At 40.3% G+C, this 25,439-nt stretch overlaps 1 protein-coding gene across 2 annotated transcripts in view; it reads left to right on the top strand.

Annotated features, from left to right (window-relative positions):
- LOC139477877 (leucine-rich repeat-containing protein 61-like) overlaps positions 1-25,439 on the top strand; it is a 136,935-nt gene that overhangs the window by 27,107 nt on the left and 84,389 nt on the right. For both annotated transcript variants that reach the window (XM_071260310.1, XM_071260317.1), the window contains exon 4: positions 22,027-22,087. In XM_071260310.1, coding sequence (XP_071116411.1) covers positions 22,027-22,087 — 61 coding nt within the window. The remainder of the gene's footprint in view (positions 1-22,026; positions 22,088-25,439) is intronic.

Raw genomic sequence — 25,439 nt, 5'->3', positions numbered from 1 at the left:
AAACACTTGATTAATGGATTATGAAAGGATACGTTTTGATTAGTCCGCAATCGATGACATTATTCTCTTACACCGTTGAAAAATGGATCTCCAAGACGCTTATCTGCATGTTACCATCCATCCGGAGCACAGTCATTTCCTCCGGTTCGTTTTTCAAGACTACCGTTACCAATGGAAGGTGCTCCCATTTGGAATTTCTTCGGCCCCGTGTCTTTTTACCCGCCTGACCCGACCCATCTCGATGTTGCTACATTTTCGGGGGATTGTGTTTGATTTGTATCTAGACGACTGCATTCAAGTTCACGCAGATACCGATTTCCTCCTTCTACAACTCGCCTTCACAATGAGTCTTTTCAGACAACTCGTCTGGCTAATCAACGAACAAAATTCTCATTCCCACCTAACGTGTCCAATTCATAGGAGCCCTTTCGACACTCAGCAGGGTCTGATGTTTGTTCCCCACAACTGGTGGGTGAAGATTCAACTTCTCGTACCGTTAGCACTCAAACAGCCGCTTCAACTGCGCCAATTTTAACAACTCCTGGGCCTCTGAACATTGGCGCAGGCGCTCACTGTATGGGGTCGACTTCATTTGCGACCTCTTAATGATCAGGATCAACGATTGTCACACGCTGATATCTCTACCGCTCAATCTCTACCCTCAACTTCAATGGTGGCTGGTCGCATCGAACATTTGCAACGGGGTCTCTTTGACGCCATTCGTCCCGTCCCTCCATCTGTTAGTCGACATGGTTGGGGAGCACATTTTCAAGATTGGCAAGTAGCAGGGCGGTGGTCCGACGTAGAACGTTGCCTTCACATCACAATCTAGAGTTCAAGACAGCAATTCTCGCGATTTCACATTGGTTGAACCTCCTCCGGTCCTCCTCCCTCATGATCCAGTCCGACAATGCGGCAGTAGTGTGGTCGATCAACAGGATGGGTCCACGAAGTTGATGTCCCTGCTCTCACTTCTCATCGACTCCCTCAACATACATGTCCGTGCTCGGCACATTCCGGGGATATCCAACATCATAGCAAACTCCCTGTCCCGACCAGACAGACAATCACCAACCGAGTGGTCTCTTCATCCACAATCATTCCAATGGATTTGCCAACTTTATCGGGCCCCGGAATTAGACCTCCTCGCCACCCGCTTCAACCTCAACTATCCTGATTCGTATCTCCAATCCCCGACCCTCGGGCTTGGGAGCACGAGGCGTTGGCGATCATGTGGCAAGGTCTCAATGCCGACGCATTTCCCATTTGACATGGCTCTGTCATAGCGACTGATTTACGACACCCATTGTCTGAAGGACATTTAATTGCAAAGGCTCATTACCCTGGAGCCATGACATCTATATGCCTTGAAACACTTAATTGCTGTTATTTATACGATGCTAATCCTATTTGTTAATACCCATTTTTGTATACATCGACCGTCTGCCATCCTTAATGAGATGTGCAAGTATGTCACTGATGATTTACTGTTTACATTCTCTGCCATCCTGAATGAGATGTGCAAGTATGTCACTGATGATTTACTGTTTACATTTATATTTATTACTTACTAAATGTCAGGTGACCTTGGCTATATAAGCCTTGGTCCAGAGAGATTGAGAAAAAAAAGAAAGGTCTTACCCTTAGCCTAGCTAAGGTTAGGCTGGGTGCTCCGGGGCACCTAGACAACAACCACAACCACTATGTGCTGACCTGGCACATAGTGTCTTTTGTATGTATATATCTACATGTGTAAAGTAAAACTGTATATACCGCAAGCCATCGTCTCCAAGTTGTCACTTCCTACTGAGAACCATATGTCGGCCCCTTGCATATATGAGTATGCAAATTATTAATTAATCAACGTCAGATCAATGCGTTGTTGATTAATGAATAATTTGCATACTTGCTTTCTGGAGGGTGGATTAGCTCGTCTGTAGAGACCTATTAGTCTTAATTTACGAAGTGACCTGTCTCGCCCCAGTTCACACAGAACATGAACTGTTGATACTACGTAATCCTTGCAGGTTACAATTGTATATACAGAATAAATCATTAAACATTTACGTGGTGTTATGTGTTTTTATATTGTTCGGGTTTCCTAGATTGAGTCCCTTTTGGAGGGTGGATTAGCTCATCTGTAGAGACTTTTTAGTCTTAATTTACGAAGTCATCATTCGGTACGGCCGATCAAAATCAAAACAAAAACAACAACAACAAAAGATCGGTGTCTCGAACGTTTATTCTGCTCACCTCTGCCTCAGGTATCTGTGATGTAGGGTTTTGGTTCGAGGGTCCATTGCTATGGAATATTGTCGATCTTTACTCTTCTCAGTTTGGTTCGCTTCATACACTCGAATGTGTTTGATAACCATGACAAAGCGTTAAAAGAGTTAACAAACCTAGCACACTCTATGGTCCGTGGGAGATAGTTGCTGTGCTTTGTTTGAAGAATCGATGCCCTTCCAGAATTGATTTTAAGTCGTCTGCTGTTTTGCTTATGCGTTTGCAGCTATGCGGTCGTTCTATATATACGATGACATACGGGAAAAAATGTTCAGCATATATACCCGATCTCATGCTGTATCATTTGAGTAACATATCTGGATCGTTAAAACCAATTGATCGTGTGTTTTTTTCCCGCTCACGAGTTCATGTCTTTTAGATGCTCAACGCTTTTCAAAATTCTTAAACAAATTCAAAATTACACTGTCTAGAGCCAACTTCCTCATGCATATCTCACAGTTGTAGTCTATACAGGCTAGGGTATCTGCGGCCCATCATCCAGCCATGGGATAAAATGCAAAGTTTGAGATAGGATAAGTTTAAAAATTTGGAAATTTTAGTATATATTGTATATTTTTATACTTATCCTATCTTACACGCAATAGGCCCACCTGACAATCCCCCAATCTCATTACTCATTACTCTAGCCTTATAAAGCTCTGCAAAAGAAATTGGTAGAGGGGCACACATGGTCAGTTCAAGCAGGCACTGCATACACGAGAGGCACGTAATTGACCTAGCATTTGGATGTAACCATGGAGATGCAGGGGGTGCCTGGGTGGCTATTTTTATTTTCAGAAGCTCGAAACAGGATTCAAGCACGTTCCCACATAGGATCAAAGAAGAAGGGAGAAATACAAAGTGTAAGATAGGATATTTTTAACTTATCCTGCATTACTCCTTAATGCATTCACTGTTTACCTTGCAACAAAAAAAACCCGGGACAGCGTACCGACGATTGTCTTAGGGTGAAGGTTCTGTTCAACAATCCCACTTTTGCACCACGCCGTCGCTGTCCCCGTGACCTCACGTGACCAAAGGTCAACTCTTCACATCACTGCTTGTTGCAACACAGCTAGGACGTTTCCAGCGAGCTCTTGGTTTTGGATTTATTTAGACCTTCAAATTCGTCTACCATTCTAAATTCATCTGCGATGGGTGATGTATTCTTTTCATATTACTTTCAACATGTTGTGAATTTGTATTTGATGTATTTTCCCGCCACGTGCTACCTGTTCCCCGCCATTTTGAATTGTTTTACAATTGTTTGCCTGTCAGGTAGTCAATTTGTTTACAATTATCGGCTATGTATGTATGCATATTTCATATGTTGTTTTCAATACTACTAGCTTTGGCGGTTCATTGAGTTGTGTATATTCAATCATTTATACACTTTCAACTCGTTCGAAAATTTTGCTGATAAATTATTATTTACGGCAGTAAATTCCAGTCCCTTTTCTTCTAGTATATTATTGCGTAACTTCTGATTGCGCGTTGTACTAATTGTCGTGGAAAAAAATCTATTAAAGATCCTCATCCACGTTCTTTGGCCTGTACGCAAATTTGTGCACCAAATTCTAAATGTGTTTTTTTGTGTAAACCTCTCTCCAACGGGTTTCGTGAGGTATAGGCAGGTTACTCAAAAACGTATTTTGCAGCAATCACGTCGTGAGAAAAGGAAAATGTCTCTATCGCAAATGAGCAAGGGACAGGATTCGATCATTATGACGCAACCTTTATCTTTGAGGGATAATAGGTCGGCATTTACTATCACTGCGGAGGTGCACATGCCGCTGGAATCCTTTCTCCTGGAGAATGTTGGGCGTATTATAACTGGACCTAATTTGCAGTCTTTTGAGAATTCTACGTCTGTTACTTTTGCAGACAGTGCGCCAGCGCCTCAAGATGCGTTGTCGGGGGTAGCGCCAACCCAAGCCAGACTCAAGTCTACACCATTGAGCCAATGCCTACTACCCAAGCGCATCTACAATGACATCAGCCCCAGGGCTATCAGCGTACGATATTATGCAAGCAGTGCACGATCAGCTTAGCGCTGTACCAACGTATCCAGCGCAGCAGATGCAAGCGCAGGCGCCTATGCCAATTCCAAACACTAATTGGATGCAAAATTTTCTACAATCCATGTGGCAGCAGTCTATGACACAATTGTATCCTGCGCCTACACCTATGTATCAGACACCTGCATCAATTACATCTATGGCACATATTTTACCACCTACTCCAGTGACTAATGTATATAATACTCCTATTGTGAGTCATAATACAGTACATTCTTCGTTGAGTAGTACCAGTACACCTGCTCGTACTTGGACATCAACTCATGATTCCTTGTCGCCAGGCAGTTCATCTAAGCCCTCGGTCAGAGATAAAACTTCACATCGGAGTAGAAGTCGTTCACCATCTAGACCTACACATCAACATTGTTCTGATTCATCAGAATTTTCTAATGGTGAGGAGGGAGATTCCTCGACTGAATGGAATACTCACCTTAGCCTGGCACAAGTACCTGATTGGGTAGCTGACCGCCTCATTTCAGTACCTTCCCCGAGTAGTGGGGTGGATAAAAAAGATACTATTTGGACACATCCCACATCGATTCCGATTGACCCTATGATGTCAGATGTAAAGATCTTTGGATGAGGACTTCACCAGGCTAACACTTATGCCGTCATTCAAGCCTCCCAGGTTTAGGAAAGATGAATTTCCTATTCATGGCTTTGAGGCAGCAAACCAGGCACATAGTTTGGATGAGGATATACAGAGAATGGCAGGCTAGTCAAGTGCCTACGACTTTTAAGGTTCAGGAGACCAGAGTTGCGTTTATTGAAACAGAAATTTGAAGGGTATTAAAACCTTTATCAGCATTAGCATCGTCTACTCGTGCGGTAGAGCAGGATCTGTCAGAGGATAATCCTAACCGACTAGATCACCTACAAACTATAGTTGATTTTCAACAGCGTCAGATTGACCATATGAGGAATCATCTTAAAGCCGCGTTGGCAGAAATAACTGTCACATTGGAGACTGTCTTATTTAGCCCTTTCTACCTGGGACTAAGAGTTTAAGCACAGATTGCTACGTCAACCTTGGTCTTCCTCATCTCTGTTCAACGAACAGATTTCGGACATGCATACCAAAGTTTCCAGTTACGCTAGGGATGAAACGGCACTCAAGGCTTTGGAGCATGTTTCTCAGAATTTTCCCCAGCGATCAGGCAAGTCAGGCAATTACAGGCCTAGATGTGAGTCCCTTAAGGAAAGACAGGTGCAAGATTCTTTTCGTGGTAAAGGGCATGGCAGAGGGAAACCTCAAGGTTCTTATCAGTCCCGACGTAGTAAATACCACAGTAAGGGAGGCGATAGGAGGGGCAAACATTGAAATGTTGGACTGTCACGACTGGGATCTCCTACCCCCAGTCGTCCCAATTGTAGATATCCCTGTAGGCGGGAGACTGAGTCGATTTTGGAAGAACTGGAGCATCCTCAGGGACGAATACGTTCTCAACATTCTATGCCACGGTTACCAACAAGACATAGAGGTTTTTCCTCCGTTGACCACGGCTCCCCTCCCTTGGAATTATCCAAGAAAGCAACATATCCCTTTAAAGGCCAACATAGACTTACTATTGGAAAAGAGAGCCGTAGAGATTATACACACCCCAGCGTTGACACACAGGTTTTATTCTCACATCTTCCGGGTACCCAAGAAGGGCTCAGACAAGATGAGAATGATACACAATCTCTCTGTCTTCAACGAGCGTTATCTGAAGCATCCACCCTATTTCCGCCTCATCACACTGAGACTACTCAGAACCAGCATAAGGCGTTCGATTCCTTGATCAGTATCGATCTACAGGATGCATATCTGCACATACCGATCCATCCCAACGATCACAGATTCCTCAGGTTCCAGTTCAATGGGGTCCACTACCAGTGGGCAGTACTCCCATTTGGCATTTCAGTGGTCCTGTGGCTATTTACACGAATAATGAAGCCCATAACTGCGTTTCAACACCTGAGGAACACTTGGTTTGAGTCGTACATAGACGACTGTCTCCGGTGTCATCAACACACACCGATGTTAGTATGCCACCGGGAATTCACCAGAAGGCTACTATATCAACTAGGTTGGATAATCAACGAGGCGAAGTCGGAGTTAACTCCATCATTTCGACTCCAGTTCATAGGAGGACTATTTCAAACAGATTAGAACCTCCTGTCGGTCCCCAGGGACAGATGGCACAAGATTTTACACCTCCTGTAACCTGCTCTTTGTCAACCACGCACACTTCACCAATGGCAAGTGTTGTTAGGGTTAGTCACCTCAGCCCAGGACCTAACCAACAGAGGCCGATTACAGTTACGCCCAATACAACAATTCCTGAATCCCTACATCAGGAGTCAGGATCCACTCAAGGCCATCATGCTACCGACTCATCTGAGACTTTACCTCCTTTGGTGGACGAATGTGTTAGGAGGAGTCTCTTTATCAGGATTGTCCCCGTATCTACAACTATTCGTAGACGCCTCCCTTCAGGGGTGGGGTGCTGACCTACAAGACCAGACAGTCTAAGGGCTATGGTCAAGCGCTCATCGGAAGTGGCACACAAACAATTTGGAGTTGGAAGCCGTAATTCTAGCCATATCCCATTGACAGAATCAACTACAATCAGCCCAACAGCACTGTGGTGTGGTGTCTGCGCAATCAGGGAACAATACGGTTCATAGTTCAGCACATTCCCGGATGTTGAAACATTCTGGCCGATGCTCTATCACGCCCAGACAGGGTAGCACCCACCGAGTGGAAACTTCAAACGGAAGCATTCCAATTATTGCTTCGGAAGTTCGGGCAACCAAACATCGACCTGTTTGCAACTTGCCAAAATCACCAACTCTTAACGTATGTCTCCCCGTTACCAGATCCGAAGGCTTGGGCGGTGGACGCATTCAGCATTCCTTGGGAAGTACTAAAAGCGTATGCCTTTCCGCCACCAGTTCTACTTCCCAGGGTAATACAAAAGATCAAAAAGACAAGAATACTTGCTCTGACTTTGGTCGGGCCCTGGTGGCCAGCAAGAGGGTGGTTCGTCGAGCTCAGAAAGATAGCAGAAAACGATCCACTACCCCTCCAACAGTGGTCCAACCTACTTATCCACCCTTACAGCTAATTGCCTCATCCAACACCAGACAGATTTCGTCTGCACGGTTGGTTCATCTTAAGAAGGCATTAAGTGCAAAGGGCTATTCGGCTCGGGCAGCAAAAGCTATAACGTTAGCTCATCATCCTTCTGCTAGAGGCCTTTACGATGACAAGTGGGGATCGTTTGAAACATTTTGCAAGATAAAAGGTGAAGACCCTACTACTGCGTCACCTCAGTTTTTAGCTGAATACCTCCTATATTTGTGTACCCATTGGCACTTGAAAGGTAGCACCATTACCACGTACTTGGTTGCACTTAACTCAGTGTTGGCCATTCTGGATAATCATAAGATCACTAAGATCCCGGAACTACAGGCCTTATTACACTCATTCAGGCTTGAGCATCAGAAGACCAAGTTCCGCCCACCTGCATGGGATCTGAACATGGTACTTCGAGGTTTGCGAGAATCCCCCTTTGAGCCCCTCAATTCATCCTCTTTTTATGACCTCACCAAGAAAACAATGTTTCTTTTGGCATTAGCCACGGCGGATGAGCGAATTACATGTGATCGACATCACCCGGGTTCATTTTGAGCGTGGGACGCACGGAGCGAGGCATCTCAGGTTGTGCTGGGATTTTATTGCCAAGAATCAATTACCAGGCAAACCCGATCATTCCTTCACCATTCCACCAATATCGACGATTGTGGGCAGTGAAGATGAAGGTGAACTTCTATTATATCCGGTATGGGCAGTAGTATAGGTAATGGGGGTTCTGGACCACTTCCACTGGAGCCGGATTTATTACCTATACTGCTACTACAGGTGGCATTTTTTATGCCAAAATGACTATGCGATTCAACGATAGTCATGAGTTGTATTAAACGAAACATCAATATTAATTAATAATGAATAAAATTTACTATAGCCCACGAGGAAATTGGAAAGGTGTAGGAGCAATAAAAAAATTAGCCACCGAGGCTAAGGTATCTAAAGATGTGGCCAAGGATTGGTTAAAGAAACAAGCGATGTGGCAAATATACTTACCGGCACCGCGTTATATACCGAGGAAGAAGTTTGATATTTTTACAACGAATGAAGTTCATCAGGCTGACCTCTTGTTTCTTTCCCACGATAAGGTAAGACGCAAAACGTATAAATACGCTTTAACAGTAGTGGATGTTGCTAGTCAATACAAAGAGGCTGAGCCATTAACCTCGAAAGATTCAACAGAAGTAGCTAATGCACTGAGTCGCATATATAAACGCGGACCACTAAAATGGCCTCAGCTATTTCAAGTAGATCCCGGTCGTGATAACTAAATTGTTAACAAAGCATGATGTCGAAATCATCCGTGGTGAAAGAGAGGCCCACCGCAGTCAAGCTATCGTCGAAAGATTTAACAAGACATTAGCGAAACTTTTGTTTGGCTATCAGTATGGGATCTAAATGAAATCCGAACGATTGAGATCAACCGAATGGGTGACACGATTATCAGCCGTTGTATCAGTGCTGAATAATGAAGTAACAAGATTAATCAGGAAGAAACCATCCGATGCGATTAAAATGAAATCCGTGACTTCCGAATCTTCAGCACCGAGGAGAGGCAAAGAACTAAAACTTCCGGATAGAGTAAGGGTAAGATATTTATACCAGCCCGGTGAACTCGAAGGAGGCCTACGTCGCGCAACCGATCCCATATGGTCCCTTAAGACGTATAACATTAGTCGATTGGTTACGAAAGAAGGAGAGCCTATTCTTTATTATCTTCAAGATGGACCGGGTAGGGCATTTGTACGAGAAGAGTTGTTCATAGTTCCCGACAGTACGGTATTACCACCATAACCATAAGCATAGGTAGTTACACCATCCTTATCAATCCATCTCTTTGTATCTAAGGGAGATAATGATGTCTTGTTCATTCTTAATCCATATATCCTATGATTGTAACTTCTTAAAGAGTTCATCTCGTGTTTGAACGTTCTACCGTTGAATAATGCTTCTTTATACTGTTCGTGTTTGATATGCTTTTTCACAACATACTTCTTAACGCCCTTAGCTTTTCTTATCTCCCCATTATCGGACTTTTTTATAGAATACATCTTAGGTCTTAATCCTACATACTCCGCTATAGGGGTCCCAGCACATTCATCCTTCATCTTACCTAACACCTTTTTATTTACTACGCTGTGCAGTGGATTATCTTTAGGGTAATCGCTCGTGTCGTACATATCTATTTTTTCTGCCATATCTTTATACACATCCTCGGTTTGTATTTCCATCAACAAAGTATCTGTGTCGGTATATAACACCTCGCATCTATCGCCGTATTGCTTCTTAAGTTCGTTGTAATAAAAGTCATACATTAAGTGTTTTGACAAGTCGAGAATACTCATACCGACGTACACCGGTCTGTTGAATTTTATATTACTTTTCTGCATATGCACCACGGCTAAGTTGTCATCGAATATCTTGCTTCTATTAAAAGCCGGACGGCTATAAGTTTCCTGAGTCTTTCTTCCTCATTAGATCTGACTAATTTAACATCAACACGCTTCCTTAGATTCTCCATAGTTTTACCAAATACTGAGTTATTCATGAGCTTATATAGATTCTTTTCGAAATCGCTGGTAGCTATCTTTCTTAAATCTGTGTTCAACCTTATATAAGGCTCCATCCAAGGGCTTTGATCGAACTTTAGAACTCTGTATTTTCTTAAGTTTCATACCTAACGATAGATACTACTGGAGATTTCTGTAGTGAACTATATATTTTGTCTTATCCATCAAATTTGGTACGAGTTTTTCTACGTTAGCTAACCTACTATTACCCGTCAAGGAGCGTTGATATTCCGACATCCAATCTTTATTAACCATTAATCTTTCGGGAGCTAGTGGCTAACTGTTATGGTCTTTATGTAACGAACTTGGATATTCTAGGTCAACTTCTAGTATGTACCCTTTATTCGCATCATTATTATAGATATCATTCTCATCGACCCACTCAAAACCACCCGTGGGTAAAGGTTGACTCATAGCCCATCCGCACAAATTGTTAGCGTCGAGATATAATATATGCGTGTTGGGTTTACTCGGATCGTATCCTTCCACTAATTTATTATTAGCCTTAGAATACCTTTTCGCCGCCATTGATATACCCCCTCTTAATCCTTTCTAATAAACAAGTGCATATCGTAATCTGTGAGTAGTTTTAGTTCTACGCCGGTCTTCTTCAACAATGCATCCCACGATAGTCCGGGACTGGAATAGTACCATGCCGGGTCCAACATGTCTTTCTAAATATCTCGAATTTATCGGCGAGTAACAGTACACTGGTTTTTAAGTACAGATCGTGATAATCGCCTAAATTCTAAAAATCTAATTTATCCCACACCGTCAGAGCATGTTCATAATCGGCATCTGTTATTTTAGATTCTGTTAAGTTACTGTAGAATGATTCGAGGGGTGGTAATTTAGTTTCGTCAATCTAGACCAATCATCCATATATTCGTAAGGATATACACCTTTTCTCAGCAACAAATGCCGAGTTATCTTATCGGTATATTGATTTGTTATCGCGAAGTCATCGGGATTGTTCGCATTAGCTAAATTGTCCAGGGAAGATAACAGAAACTGTACGGAGTCTATGAATCTAACCCCATTACTTTGCTTTATTCTAGATTTCCCATCCTTGTCCCTATAGTGTATAGGTTTAGTCAGCGAGAACGATATGTATTTTTCCATATTGTTAGGAATGCACGTTAAACTACCGTCGGTCTTTGAGATAGCTTGCATAATGAGATGTGAATCGTATCCCCTAAGGTTGTGAAACACAACGGGGATGGGTATTGTTTGAGGATTCATTTTTAGTTTCAAGTTACACTCGTTATGAGCGGCTCCCCGATAATTACCCGTATCGGGACCTCTGTAAATCACGGGAGTGTTTGTTTTCCCATCATACCTTACAACTATATATCCAAACCCACAAGGAATATGTTCTTGAGTTTTGTACGTAAAACTATCTTGATTGCTATGGTTGGTATTTTCTTTGGACTTGATAAGCGCTTCGAAGTCAGCGTAAATTACGTACGGTACTGGCATTTGATTACAATAATGTTCAAATTTTAATATATTTTTTTCCTCTTTAGGCATATCGATCCTGATAGCGGTCTGTCCAACACCTCTACAGTCTTCTTTATGCTCTTCTAATAGATCTTGTCTGCTGTACCCATGTAAGCATCTTTCACAGAAATATTTCTTTTCCTTATGTTTTGTTTGATCGTATAATAGCCTGTTTAAACTCTTTATCCACGTATAATGATATTTACCATCTTTTTCGATCAAAAAGGAATTGATTCTGGGGATATGTTCCGGAGCGGAGCTTATCCTATGTACAACAATTCCTTTAGAATGTCCGAAAACATTTATAGCTAAATTACTTTGCTTTTCCACCTTATCAATTTGCGATATTGGTGTAGGTTCGTCTATACCATCGAAGTTGAGTCCATCGTTTTGAGGATAGCTAGAAGGTCTATCCGGATGCTTGTCTACGGGGAACAATGCAGATCTTATCATCATTCTTAAACAGTCATCTGATTTATTTTTTACGTTAATTATGGCTTTTTTCTTTTTATAATACGGGGGTAAATCTATATAAGATCCACCTTTGAAAGGCATATAATTTGCTATATCTAAATATAAACTATCGATTCTATCCACACCCCAACCCGAACCTCTATTAGTCCAGCGTTCTAAAGTTTCCTGTATCCTCTGAATTGATGTATCTAATGATGCCTTTATAGTATCGGATTCGGTTATAACTTCGGTATATTCAGTGCTATTTGTGTTACTTTTACTCAATAACATTTTAATCGTCAGCTGGTATTTTATACTATGTAAATCATCTAACTCCTTGTTAATTTTACTCGATATGATGGGCTTAATATCGTTAACATCCATGTTGGAATTAATATCCATCTTCCAACCTCTTAGATATTTACCAACGCCGGCGGATGTGGGTACAAATATTAATTCTTGTTGTTCATCATTATTATCTAGTAAAGAGATCAATTCAGCTCTTCTCATTCGAGAATAACCTCTCAGCCCACTGATTCTCGCTCGAGCTTTGAGTTCTCTAACAATCTGGGGTTTGTTGTATTCCAAACCGAGTAAGGTAATCAATTCAGCTTTTCTCATTCGAGAATATCCACGTAGACCACATTGCTTTGCCATAGCTTTTAACTCTCTGACAAAAACCATTGTGGTTGAATGGTATATGCAAAATGAGACAAATGTCTAATTGGTTGTTTTCATATATCTAAATACGTATTCTCCCCAACCTATTCCTCTCATTGATGTAATCTCTCTTCCTAGCATAAATAATCTAGTTCCAGACCCTATCAGCACCGTGTTTCTTACATAAACAATAACGACCTTTGACCCCTATTCCACATTCAGAACATGTATAGTTTATGTTTTCGCGCCTGATGTAATAATTGTGTACGCCGCAGTAAATATCAACACAGCGTCGGTTACATAGAGTCGTCTTACCCATGAGTGTAAATTTGCAATTATTCATGGTTATACATCTATCATATCATTTGTCTAAATGCAAATCACAGTTACACTATTGAATAGCTGAAAATCAATACAGCAGTCAATCCCATAATCACAAATGTGACCTCGCGGTTCTTTTGTTCCTCTGACGGTGTATAAAACCTCATTGTAGGTCTCCTTATTGGGTCGGGTTTTTTCCCATAAACAAGGTAGTATTCGTGCATGGCAGATTCGACATCCTTAAACGTTTGAACTGAATGTCCTTCCTTAAGCAGTTTTTCATGAATAAAGTCTAATCTCTTCATACTCTGCTGTGTATATTGTGACTGAGCTGCTTGGAGTTGTTCCATTGCTTCGTTATGTCGTTTACGCTCCTCTTCAACTTCTTTACCGTTTGATTCCCTCATACTAGAAAATAAATAATTACTCCCCGAAAAAGCTAGAGCATTAACAATAGCTCCACCGACCATCATCGCAATTGTTGCCATATTATATAAATATAAAATATTCAAATGTTTAATAATATAATATATTCAAATGTTTAATTACTTCATTATGTCTTCCAGGATAAGCCCTTGTTTGATGAGCATATCCTTCGTTGCCATAGCCAATCCAATATCCAGAACCATCATACCGATGTCAAAACTATTAAAATCTAGCTTGGGAGGTGTGGCTTTAGTAATCATTTTAGCCATACGAGCATAGCCAATGGCCAAGCCGGTGACCACCGCTGAATGATACGTTGCGTTTACCAACATTTTACCGTCTGTAGCTGGAGTAGTCATGCTTCTTATAGCATTATATGAAGGCTAACCTCTAATTGAACTTGTTGTTGTATTGGGGATGATGTTTTCTCTTCTCCGGTCTTAAAAAAGAACTATATACACTTTACAATATACTTTGATAATAACTGAGGGTGCCACAGAGAGTCGGTACACACTCTGGGCTGTGGGAGAGAGGTCTGCTTGGTAAGAGAGTCAAACCCCTTCTCTGCTTAAAACCTGCCTACAGTATGTATTTAACAGAAAGTTGAACAATAAAGAGGAATGTGATTGGTTGATACATGATTGGTTGTGTCCTAAGCTAAATGGATGGCTAGACAGAGGGGAATACTAAATCCTGTTAATCCTGTTGGACTGGCACTAATCTTGTTGACATATTTACTGGATGCTTTGAAAGAGATTAGGGTGTCACTGTAGATGAGCTTGTGTGGGGGCTAATCCTTAATGCACTATAGACGAGCTTGTATGGGGGCTAATCCTTAATGAGTCTTAATTGAAGAAATGTTATTCTAATATACCCCGGTAGGTGATGACATATATACTTAAATAAATATCCTTTGTCTGGGAGATGGAATCTTGATACCTTAGGCTAGCATTTATCTAAAAGCTTCAAATCAATGGTTGCTAGGCTAAGGTAATGGGAGCGCATCTTCTAGACATACTATTCAATAAGACAAGAGTTACGTCTACATAGTTTATTGTATATTGTAACTTGTTAAGCAGAGAAGGGGTTTGACTCTCTTACCAAGCAGACCTCTCTCCCACAGCCCAGAGTGTGTATCGACTCTCTGTGGCACCCTCAGTTATTATCTAAGTATATTGTAAAGTGTATATAGTTCTTTTATAAGACCGGAGAAGAGAAAACATCATCCCCAATACAACAAGAAGTTCAATTAGAGGTTAGCCCTCATATAATGCTAATCGTTTTTGTAAATAAAATTGTGATTAGTCTCCTTTGACTCTGGCTCTTTGCTGACTAATTCCCCAAGAAAACCAGCACGTCATTTGGAAGGTATTGTTCACCCAGAACAGTTCCATGATAATTCATAAAAGCACTTGATGTAGATCTAATTATTATAAGATAACTTAGTATAAATGTTAACCATGATAGAACCATACAGCCGCTATACCAGCAACTCCTTCTAGTGCCAATGTTTTAATCAGATAAATATTTGAATTATTTATTAATTTCGCTTTCCTCGCCAGTCCTCCCTTCCTCCCAGCAGCTATTTTCAAAGGATTCTTTGTCACTCTGGCTTTGAGTATTTTCTCATTCACATGTTGTGGTGCATTCACTGGTGGTGGTACCTCATTCACTCGTTGTTCCACAATCTGTTGTGGTTATGCAGTTCGTGGTGAGGTATTCACCCATCGATACACTCCCAAGAGACAGATCTTTCACGACCGCGTTAACTTCCGGAGAACGTTTCATAGAAGGAAGTTTTTTAATCTCATCCCACTGGTGATACACTAGCATTCCTTGGCTATATAGTTGATTAGGAACGCCCTCGATAGTCAATTCTACTTTTGTAATCTTGGGATTGTAGAACTTCTCGGTATTTCTTTTAAACGCATCGGAGGGGTCCTCGAACAACATTAAAATACCCTTCAACGATCTCGTGGAGACGTTTAGATTAATATTCCACATCGTATCTTTTCTGTCCCTCGTGATCTTTCGGTGTCGCAGCACGCGATCGTACAAAATGGCTAAACTTCCTGAATACTGGTTACGAATTTGTCTGGCTAATTCGGGATCCGTTATCATATCGTACTCTAGCGAGATATTGTCAATGGAATAGCTAGCATCTTCAGCAGCTCTGATTACTCTACCGTAGTCATTAAAAGTGAGTTCGTATTCTAACCTATCGCCTAGGGATGCTTGATAAAAGGGCATGTGGGAATCTAGTAATTCAAAGTCTAGGGGAACATAGAATCGGTTACCTAATGCGTCGGCAACAGCCTTATCTTTTTCGTTGGTATCAACACCATTTTCAGCGCCCACGCGCAGTCTCAATGTGTTCTTATTACAAATACCTTGGTACTGTAAGTTTTCCCGCTCTTTATCCGTTCTCCAGAGATCCATGTAACAATAGTATACATCGCTATCGTCGATACTCAAAACCTCATTACCACTAATTTTAATGGCGATTTTCTCAACGATAGCACGACCTATGTTCTGAACGGGCTCCCTGTTAACGTTGGTAGAAGTCAAACTAATCGTAAATGCTAGTCGGACAGTTCCGGGAACTAACACATCGTGTGCGCCGAGATTAGGAAAGCGAACCAGAAGCGTTTGATTCTGATCGATGGTACTAGGGTTATTAGTTATAGTTACAGACTGACGAATTGCCTTGACCCCTAATGGATCTTGAAGTCTACGTTGTGGGTTTAACTTGCGTCCGTATTGCGAAGACATTGTTATATTGAAAACATGTACCCTATGTTTAATATAAAAATGGGTGATTTTGAACTTAATGACTTTGATCTAAGTACCTTAGATGACTTTGATAACCAGAATCCAATCGAAGATACTGATGAAACCAGGTTTAGTAGTCTTAACGATGAACTTTTACAATCAAACGTCAATGATTATTACGATGCCTTAAAAGAAGATAAAAATTATGTTAACCCAATAGGTTGTGACTATTCAAAGTTTACGATAGATAGTAAAGGAATATTGCGACTGCGTGGCGAACCGGATATTGATCTTATGAATTCTCGTACTCGTAAGCCCCTAGCCTTGTCTACTATAGCCGGTAAACACGGCACCGTGTTTGTTCGTGATGAATTATGTTTTGTAGACTACTCGCGGCTTTCCGCGAAGACTACTAAGCTTCTTCAAACCATGCGTGATGAACTCGATAATACAGATAATTTGGAAGCTTCCTCGATGGTGGCCTCGAACAGACTCGGAGAAATCTTGGATACCTATTACGATAATTCTACGTTACAGGGACCATCCTCGGAGTTAAGTATTAGGGAATTACGAGGTCTTGACAAGGCAATGTAAACTATGCGGGGAGAACTGCTCAGTAATATAGCCAAGCTATCCGAACTCGACAAGCATATAGCTTATGAGAAAACAAAACTTGAACAGGTGGGCGATGAGTTCAGTAGACGCCGCGTAGCGGAAAGATTGCATAACTTAGAAGATGAAAGATCGGCCCGCATCGAAGAAGCTTCCAGTAATAGAAAGGCACTTCGTTCACAAATCAGTAGAATTGAAGAAACTATCGATCAAGTCCTCAACGATGACACTACACTGGCCGATAAAATTAAAACATTGTTCAGAGAACAGGGAATAACAATTACCAGTATTTTAACCGCGTTGGGATTTATTATATCAACTTTGACTCTCGCATTAACAGGTGGCACAGGTGGTGTACACCGCCCACACCGCCTAACGATGAAAACGGGATAAAAGAGTGGATAAAAAAGCATTTAAAAGCATTAGGTTCAGTACTGGGAAAGCTCGCTGAGAAAGCCGAGGCTGCACTTCCCGGTATAATAGGGAGTGTTGTTTCCTGGCTATTGAATTTATTACCTAAGACCACCACTTGGCTTAGTCAAAACTTGTGGGGGTTGATCGTAGCAATTGCAGGGCTGTTGTACGTATCCGTTAAGAACTATTTAACCAAATCATGAGTAAACCAACCGAGACTCCACCCACTACAAGCGCAGTTTTTTCATCGATATGTTGTTGATTTTTAGCCGCAATATGCGGTGGTACTTGTGCGTCAGTAGATGGTTGTGAAACATGTGGTGTTTGTGGCTTGACTATTCCCTTTTCGCCCGTGATCGTTTGCGTTATTAATTTGACGTTCATATCTGAATTTATACCTGTTTTTTGTTGATCGGTAGCGATAACAATTTTATCATTATAACCTATCACTTGACCGATCTTAAGTTCCATATTACTCGGGGACATGTATAGTCCCGGCGCAGAAACAAAGTCCACTTTGGATTGAGCGTACTGTAATGCATCTTGAAAACGCTTTATTGACGATGGTATGTCAACTGGTGAATTAATGGCGTCCTCCACGTTTGAGACAAACTGTTTTTGCGCATGGAACGCCGTCCCAGTACCAATCATGGACGTTCGTGTTTGCGATTGTGCTCCGAGAATTGCCCATACATAAGTTCTTATCGATTCATTAACTCTTACAAATCCTGGGTTAGTAAAATTATTTTCCGTTTTATCATTAAGAAATTCATTCCAAGCGTCTCCAGGTGGTTGCTCAACCTTTTGGATGGTGAAAGCAACACCACCCTTAAAGTTCATACGATCATCTCTCCACTCGTTACTTGAGAGAGCAAAGCTCGGAAGGAGCCGACCCCTTTTCAGTAAATCATCGCTGACTTCTTTAACAGAGTTTGCAGCAGCGTATGGAATACCTAGACCATGGTTAACACACTCAGACGCCAATCTTTACTCGTAGAAACATTAAATTCATTACAAATACATTCGAATGCCTTCTTATCGTACTGATTATTTGTGGAATTCCACGCTCGATCCTGCGGTAATGGAGCATTAATTTCTTTAAGTATACGTCTAATCTGATAGTACATGTGAAATAATATAACAGACTTATATAGTTTAAATCCTGGGACATTAACAGATACGCCACATCCCGTTGTGGCACACCATACGGCAAAGTTTAACTGATTCTGCCAAAATTGCATCGGATTGTGAAACCAATCGTGCACCATTTTATCGCTAGTTGCCGTGACCCTGTAATTTTTAAAGATATCGGGGAATTTAACGAAAAATTCAGCACCAGAGGCAGTTACTATAATCGATTGATTAGTAATGTAAGTTTATTTCATATTTAAGTTATGATATAGTATCATTGTATATTTAATATGTATGTTACACTCCCGGGAATAACAAATGGTCAGTCTATTGAACTGCTTCATACTATCGATAACTCGTATGGACAACTCGAAGTAGCTATCAGTGATGTAACACCCCAGTTCAGATGTTTATCAAATATAAGTCCTATAAATTTGGTCTGTTTTGGGAAATCCCTTTCTTTTTGGCTTTTAGTGAGAAGCCCCATTTGTTTGCCCATATTTGTATTTTGTTAATGCCTTCTGAATTAATTTTGGTGCCATATTTATGCTTCTAGTGTGGATCCAGAAGGCTCCTACATCTACGTATTTAGATGTTTGAACTTTATTTGATATTCCCTCAAATTCGTCGTTTATCATAAGGTTTAAAAGTGTTGGGCTTAGAATGCTGCCTTGGGGTGTGCCATTTTCTAGGGGACACTGGTCCGATAGTGTTTGGTTGATTCCCACGGTTATCTTGTGATTTGTTAGGAATTCTTGAATATAGTCTATTATTTGGCCTTTGAGTCCTGCTTTTTGGAGTTTTTGTAATAGTCCATTATGCCATAACATATTGAAAGCTTTTGAGAAATCTAGGAATATGCCTACTGTATATTGTTTTGGTCCAGGTAGTGTTGGAGCCTATTTTTGACCATTGCCTCCATGATTTTACACAAATTTGAGGTTGGGGAGATTGGTCAGTAAGAATTTGCCTCGTCCGCCGGTTTGTTCGGCTTTGGTATTGGGATGACCAATGCTTCTTTCCATGAAGTATGAACCAGACCGTTTTGGTAGATGAGATTGTATAGTTTAAGAAGTGATTCAAGGATATTTGTGGGTAGTTGTTTAACTATTTTCGATTGTTTAATACATAGAGTAGTTCCTCTAATGTGTTAGGTTGATTTATTTCTAGGTTTCTATATTTCCATGGAGTATTTTTGGTTCGTTTAATGCCTCGCATTGCGTGTATTTTGCGTCATACTGTTCTTGCGTCTGTGTGATGGGTTTTTTCTTCGCAGAATCTTTTCCATGTTTTGTTTTTTGCTGTTTTGACAAGGTTTTGTACGTGGCAATTTAGTTGATGTGCTATCTTTAGATGTGCGTGGTCTCGTTTAGCTTTGTTAAATGCGCTTTTGCCAGCAAGGTACTGTGGTTTTGCGTATTATTGGTGCTGTGAGGGGGATTGGTTTTTTAGCTTTGTTGTAATGGAATTTTAGTTCTTGGGGTTCATTTTGGTTTGGATGTGTATGTTTTCTATGTTTATGTATTGGAAAGTGGTCGCTGCCAAGTGGCTCCTCATTCACTGTCCACAAAGCGCTTTGGGCGTGATCAGGGGTACAGACTGTTAAGTCAATAGCTGACATATTTTGATTATTTTTATCATATCTAGTTGGTTGGTTGTTATTTAGTAGTATTAGGTGTTCTTGTTCGATCCTATCGGCGATGAGTTTGCCATGTTGGTCTGTTTTATCTTTAACACCCCAGGAGGGGTGGTGGGCGTTGAAGTCCCCAAGAAGATGGTGGATTTTTTACCTATTTGATTCAAGGTTTCTATGTCTTCAGGTTTAATTTGTTTCAGTGCCCAGTGGTATATGTTTACATTTCTATTTTGATGAGTTATTTGTATACCATTAGCTTCTATAGCTTTGTTTTTTTTATTGGTATTTCCATTTGTTGTGATGCTTAACATTTTGATTCTGTATGTATTCAACAAAAAGTAAAAGGAAGAGGATTGGTTGATACACGACGGGGTGTGCCCTACGTTTAATGAATGGCTAGACAGAGGGGAATATGTAATCCTGTTGAACTGGCACTAATCTTGTTGACATATTTGCTGGGTGCTTGGAAAGAGATTATGGTATCACAATAGACGAGCTTGTGTGGGGCTGATCCTAAATGAGTCTGAATTGAAGTATTTGCTGAATGCTATTCTAATATAGGTGATGACAGATTTACTTTAGTAAAGTAGTTCAAGGTAATCTATAAAGTATGTAGACATAACTTTTGTCTTATTGAATAGTATGTCTGGGAGCTATAAGCTATAACTGAAACTACTAATATTTTGTATCTGCATTTTTCCTGGATCCTAATATGTATTACCTGCTGTTCTAAAAATATATGAAATTTTGTATAAATGTTACACCATGATAACTTATAAAAGCACTTGCTGTGGAATACAAATGTTACCCAATGATAACTTATAAAAGCACTTGCTGTGGATCTCATTATTACATGTAGTATAAAGGTTATATCATGATAGAAGCAAGAAGGAATATTGCATACTGTTGTGGAGGGATAAGTTAAAAAGAAAAGAAAAAAAGGTTTAAATATGCAACGAATAGGCTAAACCACCAGGTTTATGCAAGTAAAGCTGACCCATTGCTGTATTGAGTGTTTTTTTCACTATTATGCTGTGCCTTTGACCTTTCATTACATCTTCATAAACTAGTTACCGGGGTATACCATATTATTGGCTGTTGAGCTGTGCATGCAATCTGACCAAGTGCGTTTGGGTCTTGCGCATTTCAACCTTTTCCCCTCTAAAACCATGGACTAACGAAGCTAGTGCAAACACCTAGTTTTGACCTTGGTACAAATTGGTACAAATATCTGTAGTGCGTTAAAGACAAATTGATGCAAAATATTCTAGGGGAAAAAGAAAGGATTTTTGCAACATTGTTTAGGCTAATGATGAGTGCAAAATTTGATGCCTGGAGCAAACTTTGATCTTGTTTAACTTTTTAAACACATTAAAAACAGCTTACAGCAAAATCAAATTGATTTCATCAAGGTAAAATGCCTTGGTAAGAAGGAACCTGCAGGCAAAATTTCAGCTTTATTAGTCAGTTTCAGAGGAGTAAATAGTTAAGACCATTCTAAAGGTGCAATGTTCTTTCAACTCCAAAGGTCAGTGTTGGGGTTACTAGGAGTCACAAGGTCATGTACCTTTTAAATAGTCAGTCACAAGAAACAAGTGCTGTAGTTCACTAGCCCTTGTCCCCTCACTAAAGCAATAACATAGAGTAGTCCAATTGGCTGGCCTGCCGTCTAGACAGTTTGTTCCTGCCTTCTTCCTATATCAAAAGATGTTGGATGATGAAACATTGCTGGGATCATCCTAACAACAATCTCTCAATGTTTCTTGAACCATTTTCTTTAGTTTCCATGGCAACCATACTTTTTTTCCATTGCTCCCAAATGTATGCAGACATTTAATGACACATGGTGAAAGGCTTGTGTGGGTCTAGAATATGGTTTTCCTGTCTGGCAGATACTTGATGTATACTGTACATGACAGGAGTTTCACTTGGTGACACCAACTTTTATATTGCACAGGTTGAATCAAGGATATAATTCCTATTACAGCAAAAAATTAAACTTGCATGTAAGGCCACGCTACTTTTCTTCCACAGAAGGCTTGCAGTCCTTGGAGCAGCTACAGTCTCTTAACTTATCAGGAAATCTCATAGGCAGGTGAGTTGCAGCCTTTTTCAATAGTTACATCAAGTCTGAAGAATGTTCTTGAAGCCATGGTGATTGGTGTATTCATGCACATATCAGCAGAGACCCCAAAGAGTTCACTGCATGATTAACACCTGCTTGAGATTTGTCTGCATTCATTTTCAGTTTTAGCACATACTATATGCAGGATTCTGTGTAAAGTGTTAAGGAGGGTACTTTGTTATTGAGTTTTGTTATCATACTTTGATGATGTAGCGTTTTATGTTTTCTATGTTCTTTTTTCGCACTGCTCTGACCTTACCCATCATGTATGCCTTGGATGTTCAGGTATACCTTGGTTCCTTATGTATGCCTTGGAACTTTATTATGCATGTATGCACTGAACCTTTATGTATGCCATAGACCTCTATGTATGCATTGGACCTATATGTATACCATGGACCTGTATGTTTGCCATACACCTGTATATGCCTTGCACCTTTATGTATGCTATGGACCTTTATAGTTTATGTATGCTATGGATCTTTATGCATGCCTTGGACCTTTATGTATGTCTTGGTTGTCTATGTATGCCTTGAACCTTTATGTATGCTATGGACCTTTATGTATGCCTTGCACCTGTATGTATGCCTTGGACCTTTATGTATGCCTTGGACCTTTATGTATGCCTTAGACCTTTATGTATGCCTTGGACCTTCATGTATGCCTTGGACCTTCATGTATGCCTTGCACCTGTATGTATGCCTTGGACCTGTATGTATGCCTTGGACCTTTATGTATGCCTTGGACCTTATGTATGCCTTGAACCTTCATGTATGCCTTGTACCTTTATGTATTCCTTGAACCTTCATGTATGCCTTGGGCCTCTATGTATGCCTCGGACTTTTATGTATGCCTTGGACCTTTATGTATGCTATGGGCCTTTATGTATGCCTTGCACCTGTATGTATGCCTTGCACCTGTATGTATGCCGTGGACCTTTATGTATGCCTTGGACCTTATGAATGCCTTGGACCTTTATGTATGCTATGGAACTTTATGTATACTTTGGACCTTTATGTATGTCTTGCACCTGTATGTATGCCTTGCACTTTTATGTATGCCTTGGACCTTTATGTATGCCTTGAACCTTCATGTATGCCTTGTACCTGTATGTATTGCCTTGGACCTTTATGTATGCTATGGACCTTTATGTATGCCTTGCACCTTTATGTATGCCTTGCACCTGTATGTATGCCTTGGACCTTTATGTATGCCTTAGACCTTTATGTATGCCTTGGACCTTTATGTATGCTACTGACCTTTATGTATGCCTTGCACCTGTATGTATGCCTTGTACCTGTATGTATGCCTTGGACCTTTATGCATGCTATGGACCTTTATGTATGCCTTGGACCTTTATGTATGCTATGGACCTTTATGAATGCCTTGCACCTGTATGTATGCCTTGCACCTGTATGTATGCCTTGGACCTTTATGTATGCTATGGACCTTTATGTATGCCTTGCACCTGTATGTATGCCTTGCACCTGTATGTATGCCTTGGACCTTTATGTATGCTATGGACCTTTATGTATGCCTTGCACCTGTATATATGCCTTGCACCTGTATGTATGCCTTGGACCTTTATGTATGCCTTGGACCTTATGTTGGTCATTCTCTAAAAAAGTAACATTTCCTGTCCAAATGAATTTTCTTGAAAACAACTCATAATTCTATTTTCAGATTATTTGACAATGAAGATATCTATCAGATGTATACAATATTCTGATCAAATTACTGCTATAACCTTATGTTAGCTGGCAAAATACCTCAAATGTGCAGATTTGTGCAGAAACTTGTTGTCGACAAAAAAAACACCAAACTTTCTCAAATTATCTTAAGTCTCTGGGAACAAATACTTTCCAAAGCCCTGGTGATTTATGTAGCATGGCATCATGAAAGGCTGATAACAGCAGAAAAGCTGTTGGTTTTCCACTTGGATTCATTATTTTTGGAAACAGTGATCTTGTCCAGAGTAATAGTGTCTGTCCTGTCACCAGATAGTACAAATACAAATAATAATTGCTCCTTTGGTAAGCCAGAAGGCTAAGGTCTTTGCAGGTCTCTTCCTTTCCAGTACTATCATGGCACCATATGCTCAAGCAATTTATATTGGTGCAGTGTCTTCAAAATAACTGGTAAATGTTGTCTTTTGATGTGTACTTTTTGTAGGTGTCTGTGCTGTCACCATGCATTTTGGGTTCCGAAATTGTTATTAAAAAAATCAAATATAATGAGTATATTTGACTGTCAGAATGGAACTCAACCAGTGTGCTTTTTTCAGTGCAAGAGAGAAGTTATTGTCCTAAGCTGGCATTATGTCATAGTTTGTCTCTCCTGTCACTGTCTCTGCTGTCACCTTAAAAAAAGTGACAGGACAGACATATTTAGGCGACAGCACAGACATATAGTGTTCAATAAATGTTTCAACATATATATATCAAAAGACAAAGAAAACATGGTAATGTATTTTGTATGTTTGCTTGTTGCATGAAAATCTGAATATTATTAACATTTGGGTCAATAAACACTGATTACACTGCACAGTAGATCTTTGGTAACAGCACAGACTTTTAATAGTGACAGCACAGACACATTTCAGTGACAGCAAAGACATTTTAGGATTTTTTTTATCATTTTTTTTTATTCATTTACTCGCATTACTGTTGTACATGATTAAGAAATGTAACATATTTAGCAAATTTAAATGAAAGTAATGTTACATGATCACTTCAAACACCGTGTCTATGAGTGACTGTGACAGCACAGACACTTAACAGTAACAGCACAGACATTTAGTGTTTAATAGAGATTTTGAGAAAGTTTCGTTCAATGTTTCAGTGTCTTTAAAACTCTTATCTCTTAGGCTTTTGTTAGTTACAGGAAAAATTGAATTTCCATTAATATTTGGGTCAATAAACACTGATTACACTGCACAGTAGAACTTTGGTAACAGCACAGACATTTAATAGTAACATCACAGACACTTTTCAGTGACAGCAAAGACATTTTAGGCTTTTTTTACCAAGTTGACACAAATAATGAACAATTATTCAATTTGCTCGCCCTATTGTTGTACATATTTAAGAAATGTAACATATTTAGCAACTTTAAATGAAAGTAATTTTACATGATCTCTTCAAACACCGTGTCTATGCGTGAGGAAAAGAGAGAAGTGGAGGTGTGTGCTGACAGAATGGAGTGTATGAGTGGGGGAATGAGAGAAGTGGAGGTGTGTGCTGACAGAATGGAGTGTATGAGTGGGGGAAAGAGAAGTGGAGGTGTGTGCTGACAGAATGGAGTGTTTGAGTGGGGGAATGAG

This window comes from Haliotis cracherodii, unplaced genomic scaffold, assembly GCF_022045235.1.
Source record: "Haliotis cracherodii isolate W230 unplaced genomic scaffold, xgHalCrac1.p SCAF_1, whole genome shotgun sequence".
Lineage (NCBI taxonomy): Eukaryota > Metazoa > Mollusca > Gastropoda > Lepetellida > Haliotidae > Haliotis > Haliotis cracherodii.
The sequence above is the reverse complement of the archived record's forward strand: the minus strand, read 5'-3'. Positions and strand labels throughout refer to the sequence as shown.